Genomic DNA, 16,668 nt, shown 5'->3' with positions numbered 1-16,668 from the left:
AAATGAATGGGAAAATAGTCCATGTTCATATATTGGAAACCCAAATCCTGTTGAGATGGTGTTACTCCCTGAGCTGATCTATACTATTGATTTAATGCAATTCCAATTAAAAAACTCCAGAGGCACCTGGGTGGCTCAGTGGGTTGGGACCTTTGCCTTCAGCTCAGGTCATGATCCCAGGGTCCTGGGATTGAGCCCCGCATCGGGCTCTCTGCTCAGCGGGGAGTCTGCTTCACCTACTCTCTCTGCCTGCCTCTCTGCCTACTTGTGATCTCTGTCAAATAAATAAATTAAATCTTAAAAAAAAAAAAGAAAGAAAGAAAAATCTTGGCAAACAGGATTAGAATATGTATTCTTAATCTTAAACACTTCCAGGTACAAAGATATATGACTGGCCAATAAGCATATTACAAAGTGCTCAACACTAGTCATTAGGGAAATGCAAATTAAAAGCACAGTAAGATAGCACTGCACACCCTTTAAAATGGCTAAAATTAAAAAGATAAACGCTACCAAACTTTGGTAAAGGTATGGAACAACCAGAATTCTCACACATCTGCTAGGGAGAGTAAAATATTACAACCACTCTGGAAAACAATTTAGCAGTTTCTCGTAAAACAAAAATATGTACCCACCCACTTTGTGACCCAGCAATTCTACTTCTAGTTATTAAACAAATGCCCAACAGAAAGCCTTATACAAGAATGTGCACAGCAATTTCATTCATAATGGCCCAAAAGTGAAAGCAGTCCAGATATACTCATCCACAAGGAGGGTGAATTAAAAAACAAACAAAAAACATGGTACACTCATACAAAAGAATACTAGTCAACAACAACAAAAAAGAGCAAAATATTCCTCTACACAACATGAACTCATCTTAAAAAGCATTATCCTGAATCAATGAAGCCAGGCACAGAAGAGTACACACCATCTACTCCATTTATATAAGGAAACGGCGGTACAGGCAAAACTAATCTGTGGTGAGATAAACAAGACCTGTGATTGCTTTGGCACGAGTGGGCATATTTGGGAAGGGCCTTAATTTTCTGGGGTGATGGAAATGTTCTACATCTTGATAAAAGTGTAGGCTACACAGATTTATAGATTTGTCAAAACTGATCAAACTGTGCATTTAAGTTCTTTGAGTTTCACTGTGGAAATTATATCTCAATTTTTTTAAGTTATATTTTAAAAAGAAGTTAGTTGGTTGAAGTCCGTTATAAGTTATGCTCCAATCTGGAAAGGAGTAGACACTTAAGAGACAACTCAAAAGTGATATGAGAGTATCTAGTAAAATGAAATTTAGTACAATGACAACTACAAAATCAGATCTGATCTAAACATTCAAATGTATTTAAAATATATAATAAATAAGAAGTGAAATAATGACTTCAGTAAGTGCACAGGTAAGCCTCACCCACAGTCAGACATATTTGTAATACATGCACCGCTCCTTCTTGTTTCAGAAAGTTCATAAAACGAAATAAGAGATCTTGCTGCTCTCTGATGTGCTTCAATTCTAACTTCAGCACCTTGATACAAAATGGGAGAAGAGCAGTTAAGGTCATGTAAACACGTGATGAAATTGTTCATATCAAAAATAATATACATTATTGCTAAAAGTACTTACAGATGGCTTTTTATTTCTAGGTTCTGCAAATTTCTGCAAGAATGGAACCAAAGGGGAAGGCAGTTCAGTTGCTTTTTCAGGCTTTGGAGAAAGAGAATTTATTAGTTCAATAAAAGTGCTATGTGCTTTGACAGATGTGAATCAAAATTCATACTTAATACTCAATACTTACTGGACTGTCATCTATGAAGATGATAAGCAAATGATTCACAGTATCCTAATGGAAAATAATACACACAGGTTAAAACAATTCCATTACTATACTCTGCCTAAAATTCTCAAAGCTTTTTTAATATTGTGAAAGTCTCTAGAAAAATGAGGCAGCAAATGGAACAGGGGCAAAGTGTCTGCACACATGTAACACAGAGGGACTTTAAAAAATCTGTGGTACAGGGGGTGCCTGGGTGCCTCAGTCGGTTGAGCATCTGACTCTTGGTTTTAGCTCAGGTCATGATCTCAGGGTTGTGGGACTGAGTCCCATGTCAGGCTCCAAACTCAGCAGGGAGTCTGCCTGGGAGTCTCTCACTCTCCCTCTGCCGCTGGCCCCAGCTCATGCTCACACTTTGTCTCTCAAATAATTTTTTTAAATGTGATGCAGGGTTTCACTTTTAGGAAAGTGGGCAAAGAAAAGTTATTCTGACTTCAGCATTTAAAATGTTTATGAATTATTTTTGTTTCTTCAAAATCTTACTGGCTCAAAAATAAAAGCAACTTAAGTGTCCATCAATAGATGCATAAATAGCAAAATACAGTATATACCTACAATGGAATATTATATAGCCTTGATAAAGAATGAAATTCTAATATATGGTATAGCTTGGATGAATCTTGGGGACATTATGTTAAGGGAAATAAGGCAGTCACAAAAAGACAAATAATGCATGGACCCACGTATATGAAGTATCAGAGTAGTCAAATTCATAGAGATAGGTTAGTATGTTGGTGGTTGCCAGGGGATTGGAGGGAAGAAGGATGGAGAATTATTAATGGGTACAGAATTTTAGTTTTGTACAATGAAAAGAGTTCTAGAGATGGGTAGTAGTGATGGCTGCTCAATAATGAATGTATTTAATACCACTTAACTGAACATATAAAAACATTTAAGATGATAAACTTTATGTTACACATATTTTACCACAATTTAAAACCATTTTTTAAGCCTTACTGGATCAGCTAGGAAATCCAAAGAAGGAAGGAACACCGAACCAGAAAGGATCTCTCTTAAAAGTAAGGTCAGGGATCTGAAAAAACAAACAATATTGCACATATTTAGTGATTTACATCACTTCTTACCTAGAGATCTTGTTAAAATGCAGACTATGATTCAGTAGGTATGCTCCAAGATCCTGCATTTCTAAAAAGCTCCCAAGTAATGCTCATTCTAATGGTTCACAGACCATACTTAGATTCTTGAGCTGGCTAAAAGAGAGTACTGTTTAAGAGAAAAAAGCATTTCCTTAAAGGGAGGGATTTGGGTAAGCATTAGAAAACACGCCCCACCTCAGAATACTTAAAATATTTAATATATTTTTAAACTAATGCTTAAAACTAATAAAATAATTTGTAATTATAACATTTAAATTAACATTATACATTAATCTGTTTAAAAATATTTTCATTAGGGGCACCTGGGTGACTCAGTGGGTTAAGCCTCTGCCTTCAGCTCAAGTCATGATCTCAGGGTCCTGGGATCAAGCCCCGCATCAGGCTCTCTGCTCAGCAAGGAGACTGCTTCCCCTTCTCTCTCTGCCTGCCTCTCGGCCTACCTGTGATCTCTTTCTCTGTCAAATAAATAAAATCTTAAAGAAAAAAATTTTTTCATTAAAATATTTAAAATTTTTAATAAAAGCTTTATGTTATGGGGTGTCTGGGTGGCTCAGTCAATTAAGCATCTGTATTCAGCCTGGGTCATGATCACGGGATCCTGGGATAGAGCCCCACATCAGGCTCTCTGCTCACTGGGGAGCCTGTTTCTCCCTATCCCTCTGCCTGCTGCTCTGCCTGCTTGTGCTGTGTCAAATAAATAAATAAAATCTTTAAAAAATATATATGTTACAAAGTAATATTTATTTAAAATACATCACTAAGAGGCCCATTGGGTGGCTCAGTCGGTTAAGCATCTGCCTTTGGCTCAGATCATGATTCCAGGGTCCTCGATCAAGTCCCACACTGAGGCTCCCTACACTTCTCCCTCTGCTGCCCCCACTGCTTATACACTCATGTGCGCTCTGTCAAATAAATAAACAATCTTTTAAAAAATAAAAAGAAATAAAAGAAAAATCACTAGGGATGCCTGGTGGCTCAGTCGGTAGAGCATGCAACTCTTGATCTAGGGGTTGTAAGTTCAAGCCCCACTTTGGTGTGGAGATTACTTAAAAATAAAATTTAAAAAAAAAAGTAAAAAATAGAATATATTACTAAAAATAAGCCATGGTTTCTCCTTTAAGAATTATTAGGGTAAGAGGAACCTGGGTGGCTCAGTTGTTAAGTGCCTGCCTTAGGCTCAGGTCATGATCCCAGGGTCCTAGGATTGAGCCCTGCATTGGGGTCTCTGCTCTGCAGAAGTCTGCTCCTTCTCCCACTCCCCATGCTTATGTTCTCTCTCTTGATGTGTCTCTCTCCGCCAAATAAATAAAATCTTAAAAAAAAAAAGAATTATTAGGGTAGGAGTAATGAGATAACTTTATAGAATAATCTAAACAAGTTCCTGCCAGAACAAAGAAGGATGGTCTAGATGAATTCTAATTATTCTTGCCAGGTATAATCTTAAAACACAAATTCGGTCTGTTTAGTTTGTTCAAAGTCACAATGCTTATGTCTTTAAAATGGAACACCAAGAAATTAACAAAGTATAATGATCTCAAATAAAAAAGCTGATTGACTCATATTTATCTTGATTTCCCAAGATCACTCCCCCACAAAAAATTCTAAGCAACACAACACATGATCAGTACTTAGCACCTGGCATTTTACAACCTGACAAATTATATTTCTTAAATGAAAAGTTAGTCACATCATAGGTTAATCTCAAGTTTTAGTATACTCCTATTATGATCAAGAATAGCAATATACATATGGCATGCTATGCAAATACTGCTATGACATTTTCTGGACTATTTATACCTGCAGTCTGTTGCTTTAGGAGGCAAAATATAAGGAAAAAGTAGTTCAGTAAGTTTCCTTAAATAGTGTAATTCATCTCTTCGACTCCTCAAAGCCACATGAAGCTCTGGACCATATTCTTCTAAAGCAGCTTGCTGTAAAAACTCTGTATTTTCTACTATAAATAGAGATAAAAAAATAAATATTGGAAGAAGTTAAGCAACATTAAACAACTTCAGCCATTTCCACTAACAAACAGAAAACCATTTATACAGTTGTTTCTTTCCTAGTCCTCCTTTTTTTCCAATATGTATTCTACTAGGAAATTTTTCACAAAAAGGATATAAAAAGAGTAGTTTTCTTCCTTACCATAAGTCTTTCAATTTTGCAAAAAAATGATAAAAAGACCCTTTCTCATAAAAAAACAAAGATCTAACTCATACCACTACTTTATAAATGATACTAAACAAAATCAAGTATTTATTTTAAAAAAGTGGAAAAAACTACAAAAAAACCTCTAGCACATGCAAAGCTTTTGTTATCAAATGTTATAACTTGTTCATCCTCTGCAAATACACACACACACACAAACACACACACACAAAACCCTATTAAAATGCTTTGTTGTCTCTGCTTTCATATCTAAATCATTCAGATAACCTTTTAAAGCACTGGCTTCCTTGGTTAAGTTCTGTGTCTTCTGCTCAGAGTACAGGATATAAGAGAACTGTATAAGATAGAAGTCCATGAACAGATAAATTACTTAATGAATATTAAGTGATGATAAAACTTATATTAACAGAGAGTTTTCTTAAAAGGCCAAGCACTCAACTAATATTTTAGGAAAAAGAGTGTGTGGGGGGAGAAGGGAGGCAGAGGGGAGGGGCAGAGGGAGAGCATCTTAAGCAGACTCTGTGCTGAGTGCAGAGCCTGACACCAGGCTGGATCTCATAACACTGAGATCAGGGACCTGAGCCGAAATCAAATAGTCGGAGGCTTAACCAACTGAGTCATCCAGGTGTCCAAAACTAATATTTTAACTTAAAGGTAAATAGCATTGTCACTTCTTTTCATAGACCTCAAAAAGACAAGGAGGAAAACAAGCCATGCTTTCCCCTATTTGCACTCTGTGCAGAGTTTTAAAATCATGAAGCCTATGAAAGGAATCTTAACTCTAATTCAATGGCATTTTTTTAATTATTTTCTTCTATTTTTATCCAAAGAGAATGCAAGCACGTTTACCTGAAAAAGGCCAATATATACATTCTAAAATGGGAGTACTAAGAAGGTAAATGAAGGCTACCTGTGTCTGAGATACATAAGAAGGCCGGATGTAGTGATTACAAGAAATGCATTTTATTTCATCATTATGCATTTATTTACTAAGCATTTTTCTCCAAGAATTTGGGGCACAGGTTTTTAAAAATTGTTTGTCATAGCTGGAATTTAAAATGAGACTAAGCCATGCTAAATTCCAACTCTACTGAACAAACTGATATGATCTTAAACAAATGATATAATCCCTATAAGCCTCCATTCCCACATCAGTAAATAGTTAGCAATTATAAACACTGATAAATCATCATGCAAAATGTATAAGATTGTAACATTAAATGTGATTAGGCATTCACACATAATATATAAATTAAAATACCGGATTGGAATCTATTCAACAACTGTCAGATAAGAGAGTTCTTTGTGGTTCTAGATAATGAGAAAATAAAGAAATCAGGCATAAGATAAAAGGATATAGGGAGGAAAATCTTAATTGGGAAAATAAGCAAAATATAGATGCTGGAAAACAGAGCATGGATTAGTCTTCACGAATCATCAGTACATCTATACTGTCTTAAGAGTTAGTGTTTTCAGGGGCGCCTGGGTGGCTCAGTGGGTTAAGCCTCTGCCTTCGGCTCAGGTCATGATCTCAGGGTCCTGGGATCGAGCCCCGCATTGGGCTCTGCTCAGTGGGGAGCCTGCTTCTCTCTCTCTCTCTCTCTCTCTGCCTGCCTCTCTGCCTACTTGTGATCTCTGTCTGGTCTGTCTGTCAAATAAATAAATAAAATCTTAAAAAAAAAAAAATCTATTAAAAAAAAAGAGTTAGTGTTTTCAGACCAAAAAAGGAAAGGTCTCCAGAATCCATGACAAATAGCTATCTTCAGGATGAAAGACTGGAGAGTTAAGTCCTTCTGCAAAATGTGTTACTGAATTTAAATTAAGCCAATGCTTCCAATGTATATACATTCAGTGTTTCTAAAGGGCCATGAGAGTACACACATAGAAAACATCTTACATAATCCCTATTCTCAAGAGGCAGATCACAGAGAAAATACTGAAAGAATAAAAGGAACTTGAATGAACAGATGAACCTTTAATTACTTCCTGAGTTATGCACAATTATGAAGCCAAAGAATTTAGAAAACAAATCTATATATTAAAGAAATGAAAATTCAAAAATCTGAAAACCTTCTTTACAAGTCTAATTCACTGTCATAATATTTAGAATACCAAGACCTTTGAATAAAAGTCCTTCTAATAATCCCAGGCTTTAATTCTATGAATCTCATTACAACGTTATTAATTAATTGGATCTAGCATTTTATGGTGATTTTATAACTGGGAATCATTTTTTGCATTAACAGTAGCAAATTAGCAACCCCTCCCTTATAAAGACTCAACAATAAATTTCAAACTGGTTTGTGTGTGGGTGTACATATATATATTATATAATACCACTCTCTAAGAGTAAAATAATTTGGGAATTTTATTAAACTCATTAATTCAACTAAAAATAAAAAGATGTCTTCTTTTACTTATAGTCTGCATTCAAAGTGTTTTGTTTTTTTTTTTAAATGAGTGAAGTGATATAAGTTTATTAAGTGAAGATACCAAAAAAGCATTCAAGAGTGAGAGGGGTCCTAACAGGGTTGCCCTCAAAGTGTTAGTTTTCAGAACAAAGACTATATTAAAAATACTTCTCCCACAAAAAAACCTGCCCACAAATATTTACAGTAGCTTTATTCATATCCAAGCCAAAACTTGGAAGCAAGCAAGATGTCCTTCAAGAGGTGAATGGATAAACAAACGATGGCACATTCATACGTTGGAATATAACTGAGCAGTAAAAAGAAATGAGCTATCAAGCCATGAAAAGACAGGGAGAAGCCTTAAATCCATATTTTTAAATAAAAGAAACCAGCCTGAAAAGGCTACAGTATGATTCCAACTATATCACATTATGGAAAAGGCAAAACTGTGCAGATAAATGGTTGCCAGAGGTTCATAAAGGAAAGAGGTAGAGATGTCTGTGTGAAACACAGGGGAATTTTTTTTTTTTAAGATTTTATTTATTTATTTGTCAGAGAGAGAGAGGGAACACGAGCAGGGGGAGCGGCCAGCAGAGGTAGAAGCAGGCTCCCCACTAAGCAAGAAGCCCTATGCTGACTCTGTCCCGGGACCTCAGGATCACAGGCTGAGCTGAAGGCAGACACTTAACCAACTGAGCCACCCAGGCAACCCGAAATAGGGTTTTTTTTTAAAGGCAATTTTTAAGGCAATGAAACTATTCAGTAATGGCAGACACATAGCATTATGCATTTGTCAAAACCCATAGAACGTACAATACAAAGAGTAAACCCTAATGAAAATTGTGGACTTTAGTTAACAATATGTATCAATAATGATGGATCAGTAGTGACAAATGTACTAACTAGTTAAAGATGTTAATGAGGGGGCGCCTGGGTGGCTCAGCCATTAAGCGTCTGCCTTCAGCTAGGGGCTAGGGTCATGATCCTAGGGTCCCAGGATAGAGCCTTGTGTCGGCCTTCCTGCTCAGGGCAAGTCTGCTTCTCCCTCTCACACTCCCCCTGCTTGTGTTCCCTCTCTCACTGTCTTTCTCTCTGTCAAATAAATAAATACACCTTTAAAAAAAAAAAAAGATGTTAATGGGGAAAAAAGATATATGGCCACTCCATACTTTCTGCTCAATTTTTTTTATAAACTTAAAACTGCTCTAAAAAAGAAAATTTAGGGCGCCTGGGTGGCTCAGTGGGTTAGTCTCTGCCTTCGGCTCAGGTCATGATCTCAGGGTCCTGGGATTGAGTCCCGCATCAGGCTCTCTGCTCAGCAGGGAGCCTGCTTCCCCCCTCTCTGTCTCTGCCTGCCTCTCTGCCTACTTGTGATCTCTGTCAAATAAATAAATAAATAAAATCTCTAAAAATTAATAAAGAAAATAAAGAAAAATTTAGGGTGCCTGGGTGGCTCAGTCAGTTAAACCTCTGCCTTTGCTCAGGTCATGATCCCAGGGTCCTGGGATTGAGCCCCACATCAGCTCCCTGCTCAGCAGGGACCCTGCTCCTCCCGAACCCTCTGCCTGCTGCTCTGCCTACTTGTGTTTTCTCTCTAGCTCTCTCTGTCAATAAATAAATAAAATCTTATAATAAATAATTTAAAAAATAAAAAAATTTATTGAGGCTCCTGGCTGGCTAGTCAGTGGATCATGTGACTCTTGATTTCTAGGTTGTGAGTTTGAGCCCTATGTTTGGTATAGAGATTTAAAAATAGAATCTTTTTTTTTAAAAGATTTTATTTATTTATTTGACAGATCAAAAGTAGGCAGAGAGGCAGGCAGAGAGGAGAGGGGGAGAAGCAGGCTCCCCGCCGAGCAGAGAGCCCAATGCGGGACTCGATCCCAGGACCCTGGGATCACAACCCGAGCCGAAGGCAATGGCTTAACCAACTGAGCCACCCAGGCGCCCTAAAAATAGAATCTTTAAAAATAGTAATAATAATAATAGGCCGCCTGCGTAGCTCAGTCAGTTAATGTCTGCCTTTGATTCAGGTCATAATCCAAGGGTCCAAGGATCAAGTCCTGCATCAGGCTCCCTACTCATCAGGGAGCCTGCTTCTCCCTCCACCCCTCGCCCCTGCTCACGATCTCTCTCTCGCACTGTCTCTCTCTCAAATAAATAAATAAAATCTTTTAAAAATTAGAATAATAAATTTGCTAATAAAAAACCACTTCTATTTTTTTTTTCTGATAGTAAAGTACCATTGACAAAATGGCTACAAGACAATTGCTATCTTCTAATTTGTTTTTGCCAGTGACAGCACAATATTTTTAAGTTTCTTTTTAATTTAACAATTACACATATTCAAACTTCTACTTTTTAGCTACAAGTAAAGCTATTTTTAGTTGTTATAAGATGAAAACAAAAAATTTTAAATATAATTTGAAATGCTTCTCACAACTGAGGAATTATTTATTCCAAGAAACAAATAAAGTAATAATTTTATTTATTTTTATTCAACTCTGCCTAGAACATAATTTCCCCAAATGAACTGCTTATATTAACTGATATGATAAGGGAGGGAAAATTAGTTCTGTACTCAAAGGAATTTGGAATGTGGGAAGTTAAAAACTATTTAAATAGTTAAAACCACTTCTTTGCTGCAGGACTACTCAGAGATTTTGGTACAGTGGTATCAACTGGGAATTTCCAGAAGGGGAATATAATGTGTATTAATTACCAGAAAGTATGACCATATGACCAATGTGAAAATTTGAAAATTTTCATTTCAAAGAGTTTCAAAATATAAAACCTCTTCTACACAGTTACTACATGGAGTAGTATGCAGCATTAACAAAGAATACCAAAAGCACTGAGAAAGCACTCACAAAGAATACCAAATGCAAACATAAGGAAAAATCAGTTTTGCAAAGAACCAAGTATAGAGCACAGAAGTAATTTTTTTTTAAAGATTTTATTTATTTGATAGAGAGAGATCACAAGTAGGCAGAGAGGCAGGCAGAGACAGCGTGGGAAGCAGGCTCTCTGCCAAGCAGAGAGCCTGATGTGGGGCTCGATCCCAGGTCACTGGGATCATGACCTGACCTGAAGGCAGAGGCTCTAACCCACTGAGCCACCCAGGCGCACTGAACACGTACGTAATTTTTTTAAAAAATAAAAATTCTGGGGGGCACCTGGGTGGCTGAGTGGATTAAGCCTCTGCCTTCAGCTCAGGTCGTGATCTCAGGGTCCTGGGATTGAGTCCCGCATCGGGCTCTCTGCTCAGCGGGGAGCCTGCTTCCTCCTCTCTCTCTCTCTACTTGCCTCTCTGCCTACTTGTGATCTCAACCTGTCAAATAAATAAAATCTTTAAAAAAATAATAAATAAATAAATAAATAAAAATTCTGTTGGCTCTAAGAGCAAGAAAAGTCCCAAATGAAGATTTCATTCATTCAATGAGAAATGAGAAAGTGTTTGCTATGTGAAAATCATGACAGTATAAAAGGCCAGGACATTCACAAAAACCTACAAATAGGTGATCCCAGGCAACACATAATACATAGAGACAAGAGTAAATTAAAATATTTGACTAGGAAGTATTTAAATATACAATTTAGAGTCTCTAATAGAGTCACTTTTTTTTGTCAAAATTCATTTTTATTAATAGAAAATAAACACTTATTCCAGTTTCAGTTGTTATACTTGAAGTTGCTAATAAAAAAAAAAAATCTAAAATAATCACTTAATTCTCCTGTTTCGACTAAGACAGTAAAACTGTGGCTTAAGAGAGATAACATGAGAATTGTGGCAGTGTGAAATTAACATGGTAGCAATATAAAGGATGGGCTGGAATAGGGCAAAACTGTTGAAATCATTAAGAAGAGAAAGGGGGAAGAAATGTGAGTAAGAGAAGGAGTAATAAAGGCAACAGACTATCATCCAAAAGAAGATGAAAGGCATCAATATTATATCTAAAAGTTAACTAAGTATATTTTAATTTTCATAAATTTCTGAGTTTTCACAATCACTTATACAATAAACAAAGTACTGAAAAGGATTTTGGGGTAAAGGAATACTTGCACAGCATTTGTGAGTATCAGTTAATGCATCAGTAATCACACTTAAGTATTTAAGGTAAAAGCTGGTATATAAAAAAATCACTCAGACTTTGTAGCAGAAAACTGTATTACCTTTCTGACTGGCTTTAACTATCACCTCTATATGCTTCATTGCTGCTTTTAATAGTTTCTTGGTTATAATAGATGGAATATCCACCTAGAAAAATTCAACATTAAAATAAAACTTTTTAAAACAATTAATGAGTTACATGGCAGGAGCACTATATTTAAGATACTGGAACACATGATCTTAAAAATTAGAGATATTATTTTAAATCTTTCAAAAATGTAATTAAAAGTGCTTTATATTCTTGGATCATACTAGCTGCAACGTTAGACAGTTTATCACACTAAAGAAAATATACCTTCATATGCATACATTATCTATACTGAATTTCTCCACAAAATAATATCTTTATTCTTGATTTCTTTAATGTGTTTCTTTTAAACACACTGAAAGAAAAATCTCAAGTAACATATCATCCCTTTGCGGCCATAAGTTTCTGTTTATTAAGGTTACTTAAAAATGAAGAATTTTTTATTTAGCTTACAAGATAAATCTTGGTTTTAAGCTATATAGAAGCATTCTATTTTGGAATAATATTGTATTTCCTGATTCCCAACAGACATTTTTCAGCTTGAAGGCTGGAAACTGTAGTGACTATGATAGATTAGTGATAGAGGACTGAAGGCCTATATGTACTCACGTAAGAGAGACAAAAAATAATTAAAATTGAATTGCAAATGAAATGAATCACCAAAAAGCATGTTTACTGGACTTCAACCACAAAACTCAACACATTTTCCCTTTATCAAAGACATGAAAAAATTGCATCACAGCAAAGTTCTGTGTCAGCGTTTCAATATTTTTAAATTCCATATTAAGCAAGTGGTGAGGAATCACACGTTTATAAATCTAGTAAGTGTGATGGATCATAAATCCCCAATTTTTAGTGATTTACCAGTAAAAACCAGAGCACTTTACAGATATTTTTTAGCTATATAAGATCACACATATTCAATAAGAGGGAATATTTTTGTTGATAATATAATTTGTTGCAAAATAATATTACTCTTCATTTCTCTCTGGCTTCTCGTCCTCAGACTATAGGTTGCTGTAATATTTATCAAATAAATAGGATGTTTCCATTTTCAAACATTTTATAAAATCTTGGAGAATACTCACGAAAATTTTACTTTTTTAAGATCCATTTTAGAGACCTTAGGTCAGAATCAAAATGGTAAAATAATGGCCTCACCACTAAACTTAAAAAAAAAAAAAAAAAAAGTACTTTGTTTTCATTATCCCCAAACTGCCAATTTACATTATTAAGGCAATGGTATCAGGGACAGACCACTGTACTAAGAATAAGATGACCAGGCACAATTGTTGGCCCATTAACTACTACTTCTAACACTTTGACAAAGGTACTTTTTTTTTTTTTTTTTAAAGATTTATTTATTTATTTGACAGAGAGAGAGATCACAAGTAGGCAGAGAGGCAGGCAGAGAGAGGGGAAGGAAGCAGGCTCCCCGCTGAGCAGAGAGCCCGATGCGGGGCTAGATCCCAGAACCCTGAGATCATGACCTGAGCCGAAGGCAGCGGCTTAACCACTGAGCCACCCAGGCGCCCCGACAAAGGTACTTCTATAAAATGGGTATGATAATGATCCACTTATCTGCTGGGACAGTGATGCAGATAAAATGAAAACAAAGGATAGAAAACTTAACCATCCAGAAAACAGAAGAAAATATTTGCAAATCATATGTATGAGCTCTTACAACTCAATAATACAGACAACCCAGTGAAAAAATAGGCAAATAATTTGAATAGACATTACTCCAAAAAAAAAAAAAAAAAAATACAAATGGCCAATAAGCAAATGAAAAGATGTCCAATGTCATAAGTCATCAGGGAAATGTAAATCAAAGCCACAATGATACCACTTCATACCCATTAGGTGTGGTTAGAGTAAGAAAATGAGATGAGCTATTTAGGATTTAGAGGTAACGATGAATCCCCTTCTAGTGCCTGGGCTCCACTGCAGACAGATCTTCTGGGTCCACCAGCTGGACCTTAACTTTCCATTTCTTTCTCTGCTACAGTGAAAGGGGACAGAGATGTTTGTTTTAAAAGCTAAATGGGAAAACAGGCCTAAGAGCATAGTCCCCTATCTCAAATCCTAAACCAAGCTTCTGTGTCCTCATCTGCCAGAAGAGAAGCACTGTTTTCAAGAAGTTCTGGTAGGTCTTATTTTCCATCACTGGAAGGGTCAGTTGGGTAACTCAGTTTATGAAATGACCATTAAAGAGCTTTGTTGGTGACTCATCAAGCCTTTCAGGAGTCTAAGATTAATTCGACCCGATCAATTTTTTTAAAATAAATTTATTAAGCAGTAAAAAAAAAAAAAGTTCTGGCAAGGATATAGAGAAATCAGAACCCTCAAATACTACTGGCAGGAATGTAAAATGGTGCAGCCACTTTGGAAAAGAGTCTGGCACTTAATTAAAAACTTAAACAGAGTTACCATTTGATTCAACAATTACACTCCCAGGTATACACCCAAGAAAAGTGAAAACACATATCCCTATAACCATCAAAAACACTTGCACGCAAATGCTATGGCAGGATTATCCATAATAGCCAAAAAGTGGAAATAATCCAAATGTCCATGAACTGATGGATAAATAAACAAAATGTGGCATATCCACACAATAGACTATTATTCAGACATAAAAAAAGAAAGAAGTACTAATACATGCTACAGCATAACATGGATGAACTTTGGAAACATTATGCCAAGTCAAAAATAACCAATGAGAACAGGCCACATATTACATGATTCCATTTATATAAAATGTCCAGAATAAACAAATCTATAGAGACAGAAAGTGGATGGGCTAGTGACTAGATCTAAGAGCATGAGAGAATAAGGATTTATGGCTAAAGGGTATGAGATCTCTTTCTGAGCGATAAAAATGTCATAAAATTGTGGTAATGATTGTGTAAATCCCGGAATATGCTAAAAACCACTGAATTAGACACTTTAAATAGGTAAACTATCTGGTATACAAAGTAGACCTCAATAAAGCTGCTACCAAAAAATAAATATAATGCAATCCAAATATGAAGTATTTTGATTTTAAAATCACTAGGCTATCACAAAGCCTAACAGAGCAGAGCTATTCTACTAAGTAATACCTATAGATAACTTTATTGTAATGAGTCAGCATTTTGATCAACTTTATTTGACTTCCTCTAAGTTGTAATTTAAGTGGCTTATCATCAACCAATTGATGTTTTTTACCGGATCTTTTATTCCAATTTTAAAGTCTATACAGCTGCCTTAGACCTTTATTAAACAATATGATTAATTTTATCCACTTTTTTCTATTTACAAAATGGTAAAACGCTCATACAAAAAAAGGTGAACAGAAAGAAATGCCCAAAAAGAACCAAAAATCAGCATCAATCCACCATAACAGTAAGTTAACAGTGATAAGGTTATGTGTCCTTAATATACATATTAATAAGCTTTAATATGTGATCTTTGTTTTCGATGTGGAAAAATACCACATATATTCTTTTCCAACCTCTTCCACTTGATTATATAAGAAAAATAATTTCTCATGTAAATAAGTTCTATTCATGGCTGCACAGAATTCTATAATTGGCATGTACTATATTTTAATAGACAATCTTATCACTAGACATCAGCTTTTTTTTCAGTTTTCCTTATTATAAATTATACCACAATGAATCTTTGGGCATACATTTTTATATATATCTCTGATTATTTCTTTAAAACATATTAACAAAAGCAAAATTAAATTTGGCAGTATAGACATTTTTAAGTCTTTTAATAGAGATTATCAAACTGCCTTCCAGTGTAAGAATTACACCAATTTGGATTTGTACTTGCTTTGCCTGTTTCCCCACAAACACCATTACTAGACATTATCATTCTTTATCGTTCCCAATCCGACAGGCAAGAGAGTAGCATCTCATCAAAAATAAACGATATTTATTTGAAGCCAACATATTTTCAGTATTTATTGGTCATTTTTCTATTTTTCTTTTGTGAACTGCTTATTCATATTTTTTCCCTATCTTTTCTATAGTGGTTGACTATATTGTTAATTTCTCAAAAAAGTATAGAGACATTTAGCAAGATTTATCTTTATTTACTAATTACAGATATATACCAATTCTATTAAACTGACAAGGCAATATACAAGCATGTGTATCTACAGCCAACACACTGTAACTATATATAGGCAAAGACCCAAACATAAACATAATATGGCTTAAATTTTTTTTTAAAAAGTAGATCATAATCATCACCATTTACTCAGTAAATTCATCTAACAGGAACATGACTTTTTTCCTATAGTTGTCTTTTTATTTCTAATTACCACAAGCCAAGATATCTAAGCATTAAAGAAAGTAAAATTTATCAATGAATCAAAAGTGACCCATTCATCTTTTAATCTAAAAAAATTAAAAGTGGAAAAAAAAAAAAAGAAAAAAAAAGAAAAATTAAAAAATTAAAAGTGAAGAAAAAATATAAACAGCACAGGATAAAGTAAAACTAAGATTTTTAAAAATCTCTTTAGTAATAATAAAACCTCCAATTCCCAAATTTCTCATTATAAATATTTACCTTGTGAATCCTTCGAATTAAGACAGATGCAAAAAACCGTAATGTAATTCTCAGTTCATCAACAAAGGACTCATCATCTGTTACATCCCTTCAATTAAGGAGAAAAGCAAGCATTTAAAAGCTCAGAGAAATACACAGCTACTCCTTCTAGAAACCAAGGAAAGTTTAGAACTTCCTCTTTTTTTCCATTTATGTTTTCTTTGCTTTTTTAACGAATAATATGTTACATTACAGAATAAAAAATAAAAATGTACAAAGAAAAAATAGACATCTCCCATAATTCTAGTAACAAGACATAATCATTTTTAACTAAATTGTAGTATATATTTCCCTGTAGACAACTACATGTACAAAGTCATATTTT

The 16,668-nt window shown here is 34.9% G+C and overlaps 1 protein-coding gene across 5 annotated transcripts in view; it reads right to left on the bottom strand.

Annotated features, from left to right (window-relative positions):
• SNX14 (sorting nexin 14) overlaps positions 1–16,668 on the bottom strand; it is an 84,740-nt gene that overhangs the window by 43,649 nt on the left and 24,423 nt on the right. For 4 of the 5 annotated variants that reach the window (XM_046005802.1, XM_046005800.1, XM_046005803.1 and 1 more), the window contains exons 6-12: positions 16,305–16,392; positions 11,713–11,797; positions 4,757–4,913; positions 2,799–2,874; positions 1,806–1,850; positions 1,634–1,714; positions 1,421–1,535 (exon numbers count right to left, since the gene is read on the bottom strand). In XM_046005802.1, the coding sequence (XP_045861758.1) occupies positions 1,421–1,535; positions 1,634–1,714; positions 1,806–1,850; positions 2,799–2,874; positions 4,757–4,913; positions 11,713–11,797; positions 16,305–16,392 (647 nt within the window). The remainder of the gene's footprint in view (positions 1–1,420; positions 1,536–1,633; positions 1,715–1,805; positions 1,851–2,798; positions 2,875–4,756; positions 4,914–11,712; positions 11,798–16,304; positions 16,393–16,668) is intronic. The other variant, XM_046005801.1, reaches the window with a different exon arrangement.

This window comes from Meles meles, chromosome 5 (assembly GCF_922984935.1).
Source record: "Meles meles chromosome 5, mMelMel3.1 paternal haplotype, whole genome shotgun sequence".
Lineage (NCBI taxonomy): Eukaryota > Metazoa > Chordata > Mammalia > Carnivora > Mustelidae > Meles > Meles meles.
The sequence above is the reverse complement of the archived record's forward strand: the minus strand, read 5'-3'. Positions and strand labels throughout refer to the sequence as shown.